This window comes from Mytilus galloprovincialis, chromosome 5 (genome assembly GCF_965363235.1).
Source record: "Mytilus galloprovincialis chromosome 5, xbMytGall1.hap1.1, whole genome shotgun sequence".
Lineage (NCBI taxonomy): Eukaryota > Metazoa > Mollusca > Bivalvia > Mytilida > Mytilidae > Mytilus > Mytilus galloprovincialis.
The window spans coordinates 19,959,598-19,978,145 of NC_134842.1; the positions used below are offsets into that span (position 1 = coordinate 19,959,598).

At 31.7% G+C, this 18,548-nt stretch overlaps 1 protein-coding gene across 1 annotated transcript; it reads left to right on the forward strand.

The window, feature by feature from the left end:
* The first annotated feature begins 1,272 nt into the window (after window positions 1-1,272).
* On the forward strand, window positions 1,273-16,707 carry LOC143075355 (DNA repair protein RAD51 homolog 4-like). Its single transcript, XM_076250743.1, has 9 exons — window positions 1,273-1,439; window positions 6,013-6,131; window positions 7,099-7,180; window positions 8,365-8,490; window positions 9,510-9,611; window positions 14,115-14,205; window positions 15,274-15,344; window positions 15,770-15,913; window positions 16,369-16,707. The coding sequence occupies exons 1-9, from the start codon at window positions 1,296-1,298 to the stop codon at window positions 16,426-16,428; spliced, it is 939 nt and encodes a 312-aa protein (XP_076106858.1). The 5' UTR covers window positions 1,273-1,295; the 3' UTR covers window positions 16,429-16,707.
* Window positions 16,708-18,548: the final 1,841 nt, after the last annotated feature.

Below are 18,548 nucleotides of genomic sequence, written 5' to 3' on the forward strand. Positions count from 1 at the left end.
AATAACACCACCAAATTGGAAAAAAAATCAGGAAAGGGCTTTACGATTTATATATGAAGGCTATGCTAGTTCATACGATGAACTACTTTTACGAGCAAAGGTTCCATCACTGGAAATAATACGTATGCGTAACATGGCTATTGAGGTTTTTAAAATTTTATATAAATTGTCACCACCATGCTTACATGATTTAGTTGTATTGAAAGACTGTAAATATAATTTTAGATATTCTAATATTGTAGATATACCTAGGGTCCGAACATCAACCTATGGTAAGAACTCTTTTAAATACACAGCTGCTGTTTTATGGAATGATCTACCCGTGATGATTTTAGAAAAATTGCTAATTTTAGTCAGTTCAAAAATATTTTAAAGTCATGGAATGGAAATGATTGTTAGTACACAGTTTGTGCAGACTTTTAGTTTATATATTATGCAAATTTATTTACTATCTAGATCATACCCCGTTTTTCAAATATTTTATGCTATGCATTTTGCCAGTTTTTAATTCTAGTTTACACTTATACATGTTATATGCTTTTATAGCTTTAATACCTAGCTTATGCTTATATTCTGCTTTTAGTGCTTCATTTTTGTGCTGTGAAATTTATTGCATGTGTATTTAGTATGTGTTGTATTGTTATAAATGTTGTATTGTTAAAAATCAGTGTCTCATATGTCGGTTGTAAAAGCTCATTAGACTGGCCGCTGAGCTTATGTTTGTCTATGTTTGTATACCTTGCCGACTCTAAATAAAGCTTATTTATTATTATTTATTATTTATGATTGCCAATAAGACAACTATCCACCAGTTCAAATGAAGAAGATGTAAGCAATTATTATAGGCATGTGTATCAGTTTCTCTGTTTGTGTAAATATATAAGTCGACTTTGAATAAAATTTACTAACTTACTTACTTACTACAATTCACTGTCTATGTATAGCGCACCACCATTGGATTTTACCTTGATGTAATATATTTTATCCCTGTTTCTTCCCCCTTTTTTAATATTTTAATATTACCCGTTAAGGGGTGTTCCTTATAATAGGAAGCTTATACGAAGAAAAAAAGAAAGGGTAAATTCATCATTTTGAATTGATGATTTTATGAAATGATCCAATCTGTCTACCTAGGCCAGAGACATATAATACGTCTCTGCCTAGGCGTATAAATACTATACATAAATATTATCATTGCATTCACCGTAAAAAGGCGAAGTAAATAGAAAGACTATCCGGAAAATACACCGTGGTGGACTCAAAGTTTAGAAAATTCATTTCCGGTCAATGAAGAGATGTCAGTTTTGAGATGTGGTATTTGTTCAGCATTAACAGATGATGTTGTAACAACATTAAAAGACAATGGAATCCGATCTGTTGTAGATCTAATCACTCAAAACCTAGAAGACTTATCGCAGAAAACAAAACTGTCATACAAGGTTCAGATAATAATCATATTGTTTTCCGTTCTCTAAGACTTTAAGTTTGCCTTTAATAACCAGAGACATATAATACAATTGTATTATATGTCTCTGCCTTAACCAAATGTTACGAAACTTATATACTGCTTATTACCATAACATACAGATCAAGTTTGAATTCCGGTGAGGTCAAGGAAGCAAGACAACTTGCCCCAGGGCCACTGGCAAATCGCACCACTGACAAATTGCCCCACTTTTGTTTACTACATTTGTAACTCGCCCCTCTTCTAAAAGATCAGCCCACATTGGTTCACCAACATGACCAACTCACTCTACTTATAAAAATATGTTAAATCCCGTTATTTTTACCCCTTCCAGCAGGCCCCCACTTAAATGAAAACGTACATGGAACCTATCTTATTCTAGTACACAGAATAAAAATGGTTTGGTTACTTTTGTCATTTAGGAGTAATTTAACAGTAACAAGTAATCAGCAAATGATCAGTGAAAACCAAATGTCACTTTCATATAGATATGGACCATAATTTGCTATTGGGCTCGTTTCCTATAACTGTAGAAAAGTGATAAAAATGTGTATTACTGTAAGAAAAGTTGTAACTACATCTAAAGATGCCTTTATTTTTATCAACATACAAGTGTATGCTACTCTTCCCTAGAAAAAAAATTGAAATTAACAAATTTTAAAGATTATACGACCGTATTTTTGTGTAGTTTCTCGCGTTACTTTTCGCTTCCGAAGTGCATAACGCTGACTGATTTATAGATAATCGTCACCGGCAAATTCGTAACTTTTGCTTTCAAATAATAAAGAACATCGACCAATAAGAATAGTCAGATGAAAATGCCGAGAACTATAAGTATTTCTGTAGCAGGTGTAAGAACACTAGCGTTACTTTGGTTTCCAATTTCGTAACGCAAATTTTAGATGATGTAATCTGCTTTGTTGTAATAGAATTCTTTATAACAATATGCAAATATGAACTCTCGCGAGATGTTCAAACAGGTAAATCAGAGATGATTTACATTCTAGTTTTGTTCTTCGTGATAATTAAGTTAGAAAATGACGTTATCGTTATGCGTTACATTTCAAACGAAACAGAAGTCCAGTTATTTCCTTTTTTTTATTAAAATTGTTTTTGTCGTTAAGTTCTAATCATTTCCGGTCATACGTGAAACATGTGACTAACATGTGATCACGCCCTTACGGCCGGATGTATGAAATACTTAAGGTCTAAACATTATTTTTGTTTCCAACGGGATGTTAGCAAACATAATCTGTAGACTTGTTTCGTCTTGTTTAAAAAAGGAAAATACAATTTTCAAAGAGATTGCGCCGGGGGTCTATTATTTTTCCTATGTGCATAATGTTACATACGATCTTGTGTGAAAATAAATGCCCAATGACTTGACAAAATCGATTTCAGATTTGACAGACGTTATAACACACTTTGTTTCCTGATAACCATGTAAAGGGTCCTTGGAAAATTCTTTAGACATTACGTCTCTTATCATTGTGCCGATGATCGTTAGATTGATTTTGCTTCAGCAGTAAATAATACTGGATATTTTAGGTGAATAAAGATAATTTAATAAAAAATACATGTTAATATACCGTTACACTTGGAATGAACAAAGTTGGTATCTTTGTCACAATTTTAAATTATTTTTTTTATTCATGTTCTGCAAACACTTTTCAGAAACGCAATAAACTTGTCAAAGGAGAAGTAAACTTTTACCATGCATGACTTGAAAGGAAGTACTTTATTGATTTTAGCCCACTAAAGTAGGTTAAAATGTGGAAACCATGTAGATGGTGTACAGGTCACAAATATCACATGGTGCCTATTTTAAAGATTTTAATTCCAAGTTAAAAGTTTTTTTCTTTACTGGATTTAAAGAATTTTACATTGCCAATGATTTGGAATACATTGTATATAACTGGAATTTCAAAACCAAATATAAATACATTTTTTTGTCTAAAACATTGAGATACAACGTTAACGATTATGGTATCCTGTATCAATGAAGAAAATATAGAAATTTCTGAATAAATTGTACTAATTGTTTTCAAAACAAGCACATATTTAGGAGTTTTATAATACTGTTACATTTAAGATGGATTTTAAGAAAAAGTATACTGTTCAGATTATTTTAAGCAGATTTTGCAATAAAATAAAACTAAAAAAATGCTTTCGGTTTCTTATGGTTTCCTGTCGCGTTTAAAAAAAACCTTTAATTTAACATTGAAAATAGATTTTAAATATTAACATGAAGCAAGTAACACTAGTAATCATGTTCATTTATGTCTTTTGAAATATATTGTGGAAAATAAAGAAAATAAAGATTGGTTTCCTGTTTGGTTTCCTGTCACGTAAACTTTGAATCAAAATGTATTATTTTTTTCTTGAAAAACTCAATTGTTCCATTAATACTATTCTAACACCAACACAACCCACATAATAAAAGTTAAAGTTTTAGAACTTTTAAAAAAGGATGCAAAAAGAAACCAAAGGCCGAATACCAAATTATGGTCCATATCAACGAGTGTCCATTCATGCATATAAAACAATAAGCATTAAAGTAGTGAACATGGTCAAAGCAGGTTTTGTTGTTCAAAAATTGATGGGTACACAACAACCCAATCAATTTTTCAACAACAGTTTTGTTTATCATGTTTACCATCAGGTTTGAAAACAATAAAATTTTAGAAATATGATGGCTTGGTTTCAAAATCATATAAACACCCACGAATCTTGACTTATCTTTTAAAAGAGGGATTATATATACTTACCAGGGGAAAAAAAAGTAAAAAACTGTTGTTCAGTTGAGTTAACAACATCAATTATAACATTGATGTCACAGAAATGATGATTCTACTTCTTTCTGCTTTAATATATATGTTTATGTCTTTAGTTTATTTCAACCAAAAGAAAACCAATGAAAAAAAAACATAATGTTTTTCTAAGGTTTTCATAGTTTTCATTTAATTTGAGAAGTCGAGTTGATGGGTCTTAAATCAGTACAGTTTTATTCTTTAATTCATAAGTGGGGTGAGTTGGAATACATGGAATATGTACATTTGTATATATTCAATGGGATTTCATCCATTTTCATGAGTTGGGCGAGTTGACATGACTAATTTCCTCTGTATTTTTCTATTTTTTTATAAGCATGATAAGAAGGGCGATATTTTAAAAAAGTGGGGACTAGTTGGGGAAAAAAGTGGTGCAATTTGCCAGTGGGGAGAGGGGTCATGGATTTGTCATCATTTTTTCAGTTCTAGGGTTATGCCCCTTTACAAACGGAAAATGGCTGAATTTTTGATTTCCTGTTTCTAAACTTTAGTTTGGCTTAATAAAAAAATGTTATGAATTCTTACACAAAATGCCTTATACATGTACATGTACATACCACAAAACAGGGATTAACAGTCAGGGCTATAACTCTATAGGGTTATTACAGAAAATAACTTGCATGTGTTATCACAGATAATTTCATGCATTGTCTACTCTTTAATTCTTAAATTTTCTTACTCTGTAATAGCATATATATAGAAAATCATAAATACTTTGGAATTTCTGGGAAGTTTGCTGAGAACCTCATTACATGCTCTGATTATTATTTCTTACAAAATATTAAAATATATATTGTAACTAAGCATGATGAATGTCTGAGCAAATGCTTAGGAGTGATTTAAGGAAACTGTTATGACACCCTTTAATTATAACAGGCATATTTTTTGTAATAACATAGGAGTACGATGCATGATTGACAAACAATTAACTGTTTCCTCTTTTATAGTTAATTATACATAAAGACAAAAGTAATAATATCAATAGAACTTGTATACATTTTAACAAAAATAATGATGCATATTGTCCCTTTGAAACATGTAACATACATGTACATCTAGGAAAAATGGCTGAATTTTTTGTTCCTGTTCTCTAACTTTAGTTTTCCTAAACCAAATGGTATGAAACTTAAAAACAATGCTTTTTTCAACAAAGATCAAGTTTGAAATTGGTGGTGTCATTGATACTGTTCTAGAGTCCCCTTTTCATATGGAATAATTGCTGAATTTTATTCTCTAACATGTCTATAACATGTCTAACTAAAACTTGAATCAACCAAATGTCATTAAACTTGTACACAATGGTTATTACCACAAAACTAAAATTAAGTACAAATTTTGGTAGTAAAATCTTTTTTAATATCACTAAATAATTCTAATGCAATTTTTATGTATTAATTTTTTTCATTGGCTAAAAGTTGCCGTTGAATCCACAGTTGACCAGGTTTTATTAAGGAGGGACCTGCCATTGAATCAACAAATGTTCCATTATTACAATATTTTTGAAAATAAAAACAACACCTACCTCGAATATGCCGTTGTAATGTTATTTTATCAATACCACACGTTGCCAGTAAAACTGTATTTGCGACTGTCAAATCAACAATTGACGGTGGCAAATCTTCAACTACAATACTGTTATTCCTTAATTTGAATTACAGTAACATATATATGTTTAACAATATATTATAGATTCTGATGAATTCATTTTTCCTTCAGGATTTGGTAGCCATTGTAAATGTTTTGTTAGCACAGTATTCTACATTCCCTGTGACTGGTGAGGCATTGTACAACACTGTCCTTACATCTACCTCAATCTTACCTACAGCTTGTCAAGGGTACGTTTATGTTAAAAGTAATCTATGTACATATATATATATGCATAAAAATGTTATTAATTTACGTTCTGTTATCTGTTCTTTCTTTCGGGTTGTTGTCTCTTTGAAATATTCCCCATTTCAATTCTTAATTTTAAAGTTTGAAACTTAAAACATTTTTTGAGAAACCTGTATGATATAATTATATATTGTTGAAAGGTGTATGTTGGCCTCATGGTGTCCTTTGAATTTATTTCTTTTAAGGTTGCCATCTCTTAAAATATACCTTATCGCTAATCCCGACTGACCCGGCCGCTTGAACTTTTGACGCATGCAACAATCACTTTTCCATTGTGGCGTCAGATATTTAGTTTTATGACGTTGAAATTTTACGGGAACCTGTGTGATATCCAGTAATGGGGGACAAATAGCGATAAGGTGTATACGGAAATGTGGTATAGTTGCCAATGAAACAACGTGAATAAGACAACTATTCATAATTGATCAAAGGACAGGGATGAGAACACATATAAGGCAGTATAGTAAGCTATGAAATGGCCCTTATTGAACATTACAAGGCAGTTTAAAGGAAAACCAATGGCCTGAATAATGATAGAAGTGACAAATATAAAACAAATAAGGCTGTTATCAACCAGGAAAAATCGCTAAGACAAAAGGATCCTGACTTCAAACATGCACATAAAGAGTGAAGGGGCAAACAATTTTACCTGGTTCCCTTAAAACATACATGGTACTAAAGGATTACATGTTGTAAATAAAGTACTCACTAACATTTAGCATTGTTGAGACTTGTACAATATAACATGTCACAGTCCCATCTTATTTTATTGCTTTAAATTACAGTTGCCTCCCCTTGTCCATGTATGTATACTAGTAATGAAACAATCCTTAGCATTACACAGGCTGAAGGATGCCTGTGGTATATTTGATTTATTGTTACACTTAATCTTGATATGATTTGATGTAGGTTTGATCAGATATTGGACGGTGGATTGTATACTGGAGAAGTTACAGAAATAGCAGGAGAAATAGCTTCAGGGAAAACGCAGGTTTGTATGTCAAATCTTAAATTATTAGATAGGCATTTTGGGACATGGTATAAATTACACTAAAAGTGTGTAACATCCTACCAACATGTTGAACTTTACACAAACTTTATCTAAAGTGTGTAACATTCTACCAATATGTAGAACTTTACACAAACTTTATCTAAAGTGTGTAACATCCTACCAACATGTAGAACTTTACACAAACTTTATCTAAAGTGTGTAACATCCTACCAATATGTAGAACTTTACACAACCTTTATCTAAAGTGTGTAACATTCTACCAACATGTAGAACTTTACACAAACTTTATCTAAAGTGTGTAACATTAAGCCAACATGTTTTCATATAAGAAATGAGTTGTTAGATAAATATTAATGAAATAGAAACCTAAGTATAACACATACAGAGATCTAAACATCCGAAATAATGTCAATCTATGAAATATTCACAGTGTGCTTCTTTTCACCTTGTAAAAGAATTAAACATAAATGCTTATTAACGTATATATATTAACAAAACACTTTCAGAAATAGTATTGTTATTAATGCTATGAACATAATGATTAAGATGACAAATCTAGCTAAAAACATAGTCTTAAAAATGGGATAAACTAGATGTACAAATATTTACTCCTCTGTAATCTTATAGTTTAAATAAAAAACAATACAATAAATAGATAGTAGTTAAAAATCATAATGATTAAGATTAATTAATACTCATTCTAATGCAACAACATTTGTAACGTTTATTTTGATTGGATAACGTCACTAATTCTCATGTCATCAATTCACAAATGATGCTATGAAAACATAAGCCCATACACAAACAAGGTATGGCAGATTTTAAATGTATTATTAAACATTGTTTTCTATCAGTTTCAAGAGAATGGAGATAAAGATATTGAATTTTAAGCTCTGACCGCATCAATTGGTGATTTGATGGTCCCCAATAAACTTAATTTGCGACCATCAAATCACCAATTGATTAAAATACAATATAGTTATCTCCTAATTTATTGTTACTCAAAGCAACTATTTTTTTTTACTTTGAAACTATGCCTATATATGTCAACCTGAAGAAATGTTTCCTGCTGCACTTATACTTCTGAAACATTTTGTTAAAATTTTTATAAACATTATGAATTGCCAGAATTTATAGTACTTATGTATATTCTTTTGTTTTAGATATGTTTAAGTATGACAGCATCAGTTATATGTCATTCTAAACAGAATGTTATGTTTGTGGATACGTCAGGTGGATTTTGTGCAGAGAGACTCGAGGAAATCTTACACACTAAATATCAACAGGGGGTGAGTTAAAATTGTGTTGAAGGTATCAGATTAATAGTCAAGAATCAACTACACCTGATTGGACACCATATAGATTTACCTTATTATAATTATTGATTAACTTTTTAGCATTCTTAAGGGGGCTCCTGGGTATCAATCAAATTTTTTTTCTAATATAGGATTTCGCTATATTTTTTTTATAAATGAACTTTATCGTATACTTAAAAGAAAAATGAAATAAAAAAATGGGGTCACCGTTCATTTAAGCTCACAATCTGCCTCGGAAGAAGCACACATTTTTGTTAATGTCCTTTTTTTCTGTTGAACTTAAATAGGAGAAATAGAGGTAATATCGAAATAAAAAAATAACCTAATTACAGAAATCGCTTAAATTTTACAATTATTTAGTTTATGTACAGCTTATATGAAAACAATAATAAAAAATATAGGTCACCGATGAGTTAAAAAAGATATTTCAAATTTAATGCCAAAAAAAGGCATTTTTGTATCAAAGGGAGAAAATTTGGAGCATTTTCAATGATATAAACATTTTAAAAGTCATCTGGGGCCAAACCGAATTGTTTTTTGGGTTGATTTTTTTACCATATCATAAAGTAATAACTAATAGTGTAATAAATAAAATTTGTAATGAAAAAATAAAGGTTCAATTTTTTGCTGAAATTTTTGTACCCACTAGCCACCTTAAGGCTATTATTAATTTAGATTGTGAAAATTGTTAGAAACCCCCTGTTTTTTGGACAATCGATTGCCCCCTCCCTCCTCCTTTTATCCTTTTGAAAATGGCTGCATTCGCCCTTGATTAAAGACCATGAAATGACAAATGTAAAACAATTCAAACTAGAAACCTAAAGGTCTGATTACCGTAAGTACAAAGCAATGAACAAAAAACTTATATGATATACAGCAACAAAAGTCAACTACTGAATGTTTGCTGGCGTCAAACACTACATTTAATATGTTCTTTTTTAATTGTTAGCACAACTCATGAAATACATATAGACATTTGGTTTATTTTGTAGGACAACCCTGATGTTTTTAGCCATATCCGATGCATCCAAACCTATGATATATACAGCCTGTTATCTGAGCTTCAACAAATAAAAGTAAACATTACACAACAGGTAATCAATATATATTCATTACAGAGTGTTAATTGTCCTAGACGTAAAAACTGTAGATATAACTTGGGAATGCTATTTTAAGGTTCTGGCTCAAAAATGGCCAAATCTGTCTTGGGACCTTGCAAACTGACATCTCAATTAAAAGGCCTAGCTAGGACATGTAAAATTTAAATATATTCAAAACCAATAATAAGTTCAGTTCAGAACTTTATAGCTGGCTTTAAAGAGATCTGGTGACCTTGGGCAATTATTAAAAGTACCTTGTGACCTAAGGGGATTCCCTACTGGAGCCTTTAGGGATTTTAAAACTTGTAGCTGTAAACATTGTTAGAGTGTGCACTTACATAAGCCATGATAAGGTTGTTAATATTATTTTTAGCTCACCTGACCTGAAAGGTCAAGTAAGCTCTTCTCATCACTTGTTGTCTGTCGTCCTTCGTCCGTAAACTTTTGCAAAAATCTTTTTCTCTGAAACTACTGAACAAAATTTTACCAAACTTGGCCACAATCATCCTTGGGGTATCTTGTTTAAAAAATGTGTCCGATAACCTGGCCATCAAACCAAGATGGCCGCCATGGCTAAAAATAGAACACAGGGGTAAAATGTATATTTTGGCTTATATCTTTAAAACCAAAGCATGTAGAGCAAATCTGACTGGGTAAAATTGATCTATCTGCCATGAAATTTTCAGAAGAATCGGACAACTTGTTGTTGGGTTGCTGCCCCTGAATTGGTCATTTTAAGAAAAATTTGCAGTTTTTGGTTATTATCTTGAATACTATTATAGATAGAGATAAACTGTAAACAGCAATAATGTTCAGCAAAATAAGACAAATAAGTCAACATGACCAAAATTGCCAGTCGACCCCTTAAGGAGTTATTGCCCTTTATAGTCAATTTTAACAACTTTTTTGTCATTTTTAACCGGATTTTTGTGACAAAAATGTCGGTTATTGATTTGGGGATGTACGGTGGGCGGCCAGGAGGCCAGGCGGCAATCAAATGTTGTCTGTGCATTAACTCATGAACCGTTCAACCAAAGCTTTTAAAATTTTAATATGTTATTACTGACAATTATACGAAGGTCAAGTTCAATAATGGCGATTTTGACTTTTACCGTTCAGGAGTTATGGTTCTTGAAAGATTGAAAAATGGAGTTTCAAGTCGTGTCCGTGCATTTATGCATGAACTGTCCTACCAAAGCTTCCCAAATTTTAATATGTTGTTACTGATGACAGAATGGAGGTCATGTTCAATAATGACGATTTTGACTTTTACCGTTCAGGAGTTATGGTTCTTGAAAGATTGAAAAATGGAGTTTCCAGTCGTGTCCGTGCATTTATGCATGAACTGTTCTACCAAAGCTGCCGAAATTTTAATATGCTGTTACTGATGACAAAATGGAGGTCAAGTTCAATAATGACGATTTTGACTTTTACCGTTCAGGAGTTATGGTTCTTGAAAGATTGAAAAGTGGTGTTTCCCGTCGTGTCCGTGCATTTTCTCATGAACCATTCAACCAAAGCTTTTGAAATTTTAATATGTTGTTACTGATGACAAAATAGAGGTCAAGTTCAATAATGACGATTTTGACTTTTACCGTTCAGGAGTTATGGTTCTTGAAAGATCGTAAAATGGCGTTTCCATTCACGTTGTTGCATTTACTCATGAACCATTCAATCTAAGCTTTTCAAATTTTAATATGTTGATACTGATGACAAAATGGAGGTCAAATTTGATATTGACGATTTTCACTTTCACCATTCATCAGTAATGGTTCTTGTGATATTGCCAGGACACAAATAAATGTTAATAAATCCGGTTTGCTGTCGTTGTGACAGCCTCTTGTTTGTAACTTGTACAAAATTCTTCTTCTCTGAAACTACTGGGCCAAATTTAAACTAACTTGGCCAGAATTGTAATTGTGGTATATAGTTTAAAAATTGTGTCTGATGACCCCACCTACCAAACAAAATGGCCGACATGGCTAAAATTAGAACATAAGGGTAAAATGCAGTTTTTGTCGAGCCTACAACTTTTGTTGCAGAAAGCTCAACATAGGGATAGTGATCCGCTGGCGGCGGCTACGGCGGCGGCGGTGGCGGTGTTAGCTCACTTCTTAAAAGCTTTATATTTTAGAAGGTGGAAGACCTGGATGCTTCATACTTTGTATATAGATGCTTCATGTTAGGAAGTTTCCGTCAGTCACATGTCCAATAACCTTGACCTCATTTTCATGGTTCAGTGACTACTTGAAAAAAAAGTTCAAATTTTTTGTAATGTTGAATTCTCTCTTATTATAAGTAATAGGATAACTATATTTGATATGTGCGTACCTTGCAAGGTTCTCATGTCTGTCAGACAGTTTTCACTTTACCTCGACCTCATTTCATGGATCAGTGAACAAGGTTAAGTTTTGGTGGTCAAGTCCATATCTCAGATACTATAAGCAATAGGGCTAGCATATTCAGTCTATGGAAGGACTGTAAGGTGTACATGTCCAACTGGCAGGTGTCATCTGACCTTGACCTCATTTTCATGGTTCAGTGGTTATAGTTAAATTTTTGTGTTTTGGTCTGTTTTTTTCATACTATATGCAATAGGTCTACTATATTTATTGTATGGAATGATTGTAAGCTATACATGTCTAGCGGGCAGATGTCATGTGACCTTGACCTCATTTTCATGGTTCAGTGGTCAAAGTTAAGTTTTTGAGTTTTGGTCTTTTTATCTAATACTATATGCCATAGGTCAACTATATTTGGTGTATGGAAATATTTTATGATCTTTATGTCAGTCTCGCAGGTTTTATTTGACCGTGACCTCATTTTCATGGGTCATTGCACAGTGTTAAGTTTTTGTGTTTTGGTCTATTTTTCTTAAACTATCAGTAATGGGTCAACTATACATGTATATGTTGTATAGAAGCATTGTTAGCTGTACTTGTCTGCCTGGCATGGTACATCTGACCTTGACCTCATTTTCAAGGTTCATTGGTCTTTGTTTAGTTATCTTGGTTAATGTTAAGTTTATGTGACAGTTGTAATAAAGCTTAGCTTTATACTTAGGACTATCAACATAATATCAATGATTAGTATAGAAGGCGAGACATTTCAGCGTGTGCACTCTTGTTGCTTTCTATCTTTGAAACTAAGACATTTAGGGCGAATCTGTCAAGATTTAAATGTCCATCAGAATAAGATCTATCCCCTCACAAATTTTCAGATGAATCTTACAACCCGTTGTTGGGTTGCTGCCCTAAAATTGGTAATTTTAAGGAAATTTTGCAGTTTTTAGTTCTTATCTTGAATACTATTATAGGTAGAGATAAACTGTAAACAGCAATAATGTTCAGCAAAGTAAGATCTACAAATAAGTCGACATGACCAAAATTGTCGGTCAACCCCTTAAGGAGTTATTGCCTTTAATAGTAAATTTTAACAACTTTTTCGTCATTTTTTGTAATTTGTACAAAAATCTTCTTCTCTGAAACTACTGGGCCAAATTTAAACTAACTTAGCCACAATCATAATTGTGGTATATAGTTTAATGGGTCTCCCATGACCCCACCTACCAAACAAAATAGCCGACATGGCTAAATTTAGAACATAGTGGTAAAATGCAGTTTTTGCTTTATATCTTTGATACTAAGACATATAGGGCAAATCTTTCAAGATTTAAATGTCCATCAGAATAAGATCTCAGATCCCCTCACAAATTTTCAGATGAATCCTACAACCTGTTGTTGGGTTGCTGCCCTAAAATTGGTAATTTTAAGGAAATTTTGCAGTTTTTGGTTATTATCTTGAATACTATTAAAGATAGAGATAAACTGTAAACAGCAATAATGTTCAGCAAAGTAAGATCTACAAATAAGTCAACATGACAAAAATTGTCAGAGAACCCCTTAAGAAGTTATTGTCCTTTAAATTATAGTCAATATTGAACAAGTTTTTGTCATTTTTATAACTTGTACAAAATCTTCTTTTCTAAAACTATGGGCCAAATTTAACCAAACTTGGCCACAATCATTACTAGAGTATCTATTTTAAAAAAGTGTCTAATGAGTAATGACCCCACCTACCAACCAAGATGGACGACATCAGTAAATACAGTAACAGGTGAGCGACACAGGCTCTTGAGAGCCTCTAGTTTAAAGATACTAATAAAAGAAGGTTGTCCTTGAATTAAAGGACATAGACAAAAAAAGGAGAGGGGATTAAAATACTGACAATTCTAAGTGAAAAACAATTTCAATCATTAATTGAAATGAAATTTTCTTAAATATATCTTTAACCTTGCACAAGAACAGGGCTTGCTGCTTGCACAACTTATTGGTACTATTTTTGACTTCATTTATTTGGTCATCAAAACTAGTATCAAGTTGCATTGGACTCTCAATAGCTGTCCTCAGTCAATTTAAAAAAAAAATAGGCAAAGGTCAAGTTAAGATGAAATACTTTTTTTATGAAACAAGTCTTAATTTCATGTTTATTTTTCAGTCTGATCCCTTTTATGCTTGCTTGAAACTGATTATAATTGACAATGTTGCATCAGTGATTTACCCAATACTTGGTGGAAACCAGTTAGATGGTAGGTTGATAATAATTACTGATTTATCCAATATTTGGTGGAAACCAGTTAGATGGTAGGTAATAAGTATTTCCATTCTCAACTTTAGTGATTTACTCAATACTTGGTTGAAACCAGTTGGATGGTAGTTGTATACTATTCATTGATATATCCATACTTGGTGGAAATAAGTTAGATTCTCAGCAAATTGATTTCAGTAATTTACCCAGTACTTGTTGGAAACCAGTTAATTGGTAGGAAGCTGATATTTATGAATTTACCAAATACTTGGTTGATCAGTTAGACAAAAGTAAAATCACAAAAATACTGAAATCCTAGGAAAATCCAAAACAGAAAGTCCTTAATGAAATGGCAAAATCAAAAGATAAAACACATCAAACTAATGGATAACAACAGTTGACCTGTTATATTCCTGACTGAGTACAGGAATTTTCTTGTGTAGAAAATTGTGGATTGAACCTGGTTTTATAGCTAGCTAAACTTCTCATTTGTATGACAGTCGCATCAAATTCCATTATATTAGATTGCAGGTAAAAGGTATTCATTGATTTACCAGATACTTAGTTGAAACCAGTTAGGTGGTAGGTAAATAGTATTCAGTGATTTACCAGATACTTAGTTGAAACCAGTTAGATGGTAGGTAAATAGTATTCAGTGATTTACCAGATACTTAGTTGAAACCAGTTAGGTGGTAGGTAAATAGTATTCAGTGATTTACCAGATACTTAGTTGAAACCAGTTAGGTGGTAGGTAAATAGTATTCAGTGATTTACCAGATACTTAGTTGAAACCAGTTAGGTGGTAGGTAAATAGTAATCAGTGATTAACCCACTACTTGGTGGTAACCAGTTAAATGGTAGGTATAAAGTATTCATTAATTTACCCAATACCTGTTTGACAAAAGTTAGATGGTAGGTTGTTGGTATTCATTGATGTACATTATACTTTCTCATAATGAAAAGCAATAATACATATTCTGGAACAGCTCTTTAATTTAATCACCAGATATTTTCCATTTCCATTATTTATTTTTAAATTCATATAAATACATAATATTATTGTTTACAGGTCATGGATTAATTACACAGTTGTCACAGCTCCTGAAACTATTGGCTGTTGATTATTCATTGTCTGTATTGGTAAGTCTTAAATAATGTTTATTTGAAATGGTGAGATTTGATTATTTCCCTTTGGAAATTATTCATTAACAATCACGCAGGGAAATATTCGTTGCTTAATTTTTTTAATTTCCACACTAAAAGTACTTTTGGGATCATTTTACTCTTGTTTTATATATTCTTTTATCATTTTTTTGGGAAACTAATTATGATTTTTTTATAGTTAGTCCAGATCTTCAACAAGTGATTTCACCCGAAATACCATTAATTATGGAAACCCCCTCAGCAAAAATTTAATTACTTTATTTCCTATTGTATATGTGAACTTAGCAATAAAGGAAAATCTAACAAAATAAATTTAATATCACTAGCTTGCAGAGATTTTCACTTGTTTGAAGTTATTTTGCTTTAATTTGCTTTAGTGGTTTACATTAATTTAATTCTAGGTTAGCAATAATGTTGTAGTAAGTGATGGAGAAAAGAAGGCAAGTTTAGGAAAAGTGTGGTCACATGTACCACACACAAGGGTATTGGTGTCAAGTATGGGAGACCAACGGAGACAACTCATATTAGTCAAAAGTTCTAGATCAGTAAGTGTACACATTCATGTATCAAATATTATTATGTTTTTACAAAAAAATATAAATGCATATGTTTTTATATAAACCAGGTCATCTGTTTTCCAAATTTTGTACACATTGCAGTTGCTTTAATTATTCAGCCATGATAATTATAAATACTTGATTCTCACTTTTAGTCATTATATTTCTGACATTGAAACATCAGCAACAAATCAAAATGTTGAATTATGCACTTTTGAAAAAGAATTAATGATAGACCCAGTGCATTGATATTTGGTTTACTGTTTCAACTTATAATGATCATAAAAGCATTAATTTTAATATCAAGAAAAATCTGAAGCAATAAAACAGTTACAAATTAATTATTATAATTTAGGCTTCAATTAGAAATGAAAGCGCACACAACAAAATAAATTTTTCTGCTTAGACTGCAAATTTAGAATTGATTTTGTTTTTAATTTCAGAAAACTGGACCGACTGCTAATTTTATTATCTGTGAAAAAGGGTGTGTAGATCCAGGATGAAGTTGCTGAATGGTTTGAAATGTGCTGGATCAACATCTATAATGAATCTCGTGAAGGTTCATCAAGTGTGAGAGCAATGATTTGACTTGATCAGAAGTGCAGTCTGATGTGAATATTGGGAAATAAAAAGTTTCCATTCAATATCAAAATTGTTTTGAAAGTTTTATCTCGCCTGCTTAAAAGTTTTTGAAATAGATTTTGCTTTTCTGGTGAGTTTGTTGAAGGCAGTAGAGGATGTAAACCGGTTTTATTTTTGAAATAAAATTTAGTAAAAATTTATTCATTTTGATATTGCTTTATTAATGAATTGTTTTGAGGACAAGTTTCTTAAAACATTGTTGTGACATCATTCTATTGTTGTACCAGTTCTTTATTTTAGTAATTTTTGGGATTACGATTCAATGTCATCTGTTTGAGATTTTTTGGTGAATGCTACAATAATAAGGTTTTCCTACAAGAGGTATATCATACTGATAATTATTTAGCAGTAATTATGTTAATTTAGGATGTAATGACAGAAATTCATGAGCTATATGCCTCAGGCTTTCTTGAAAAATATCAATGATAATGTAACAGGAACAAAACATTGACATGAATGAAGCTCTCTCCTATGTTATAGTTATATATGGGTATCAGGTCCATTCGCCCTAATAACATGAATAACATGTTCGCCCTAGGTCCGTTCGCCCGTAGAAAATACTATTCAGGTCATTGAAGTTAGATAAACTTATTTAGATATTTATATGGTACCCTATATATTTTGAAATTAGGAAAAGGTATGGAATTATTTAAAAGTTTATGGCTTTTTTTGGATTGTTAATTGTTCAATGACATAATAATTCTCACTGATTGTTGTGATACTTGTCTTTTGATGGATTAATAATAAAAACAAAAAATTTTTCTTTACTAACTAATTACAGAATGGACTGTTATCGGCTTATATCCTTTACATAAGTTACCATTCACAAACCAAACACAAAATAGACCACACCCTGTTTTGGAAGGGTCCTTTATGTACTTTTGCACAACCTTTTTAGTGTTCTTTGTAGATTTTTGAGACTGTTGTTTTTCTTTACATTGTTTTTTTTTTTGCATTTTGTCATAGGTATATGGTCTCTTTTTGACTTGTGAGCTTTGAGTTTTCCTTTGGTATCTTTAACATCAATTTTATGTAAAACATGGACGAGTCATACATTTATATGCCTTCAACTCTGGTAATTTGTGAATAAAGCTGTTGAAGCCAAAATGTTTATGAATTGTGACCATGTATCAGATGTATACATATTGACTTATCCTAAAGGACACCTCCGGGTGTGGGAGTTTCTGGCTACATTGAAGACCCATTTGTGGCCTTTGGCTGTTATCTGCTTTTTGGTAGAGTTGTTGTCTCTTTGACACATTCTCTGTTTTCATTCTCAATTTATCATCCTAAAGAAGACGTAGGTATAAGATATCAGCATCACTTTGGGGTCATACTGGAATATAGAGATCATAACTCTTATGAAAAAATATAAAGAATATATGTTTATGATACCATACCAGTAACACTAAATGTTGTACAACCATAAATAAAATGACTGGCCGGTATGCGTCAATCATAGACAGACGCCCAACGACACAAAATACAAAGGCCACTTGGAGATCAACATATAGTGTCCAACATAAACATGTCTTCACCAAATGGCAATCTTTAATTGTCTCCAATCCAGAAAAGCTTTGAATGAATTTAACTGACTAACAAAAAAAGATATGCAAATATATGAAAGTTCCAAAATTTTTTAAAATACAACCACAGAAGAGACACTTGTAGGTGCGAAGGGTTAATACCTTGATAAAAATAAAACATAGTCATGGAGCAATATTTACCTAATATTCTTTACACCAAATCTGTCCTTTATGAGTTTTTACCATTAAAAGATAATTTCTATTAGTTTAACCTACATGCATGTATAATCGTGAAAACTTTATATATAGAATAAGAGTTTCATGTATTTGGTTTTGATGTTATATTTGTTATTCTCATAGGATTTAATCTAATGCTTAGTCTGTTTCTGTGTGTATGTTACATTTTAATGTTGTGTCGTTGTTCTCCTCTTATATTAAATGCGTTTCCCTCAGTT

Coding starts and splice junctions, on each gene's coding strand:
- LOC143075355 (XM_076250743.1), top strand. CDS start 1,296: ATGTCAGTTTTGAGATGTGGTATTTGTTCAGCATTAACAGATGATGTT. Junction 9,612..14,114: donor AAGTAAACATTACACAACAG/GTAATCAATATA, acceptor TTTATTTTTCAG/TCTGATCCCTTTTATGCTTG. Junction 15,914..16,368: donor TAGTCAAAAGTTCTAGATCA/GTAAGTGTACAC, acceptor TTTTAATTTCAG/AAAACTGGACCGACTGCTAA.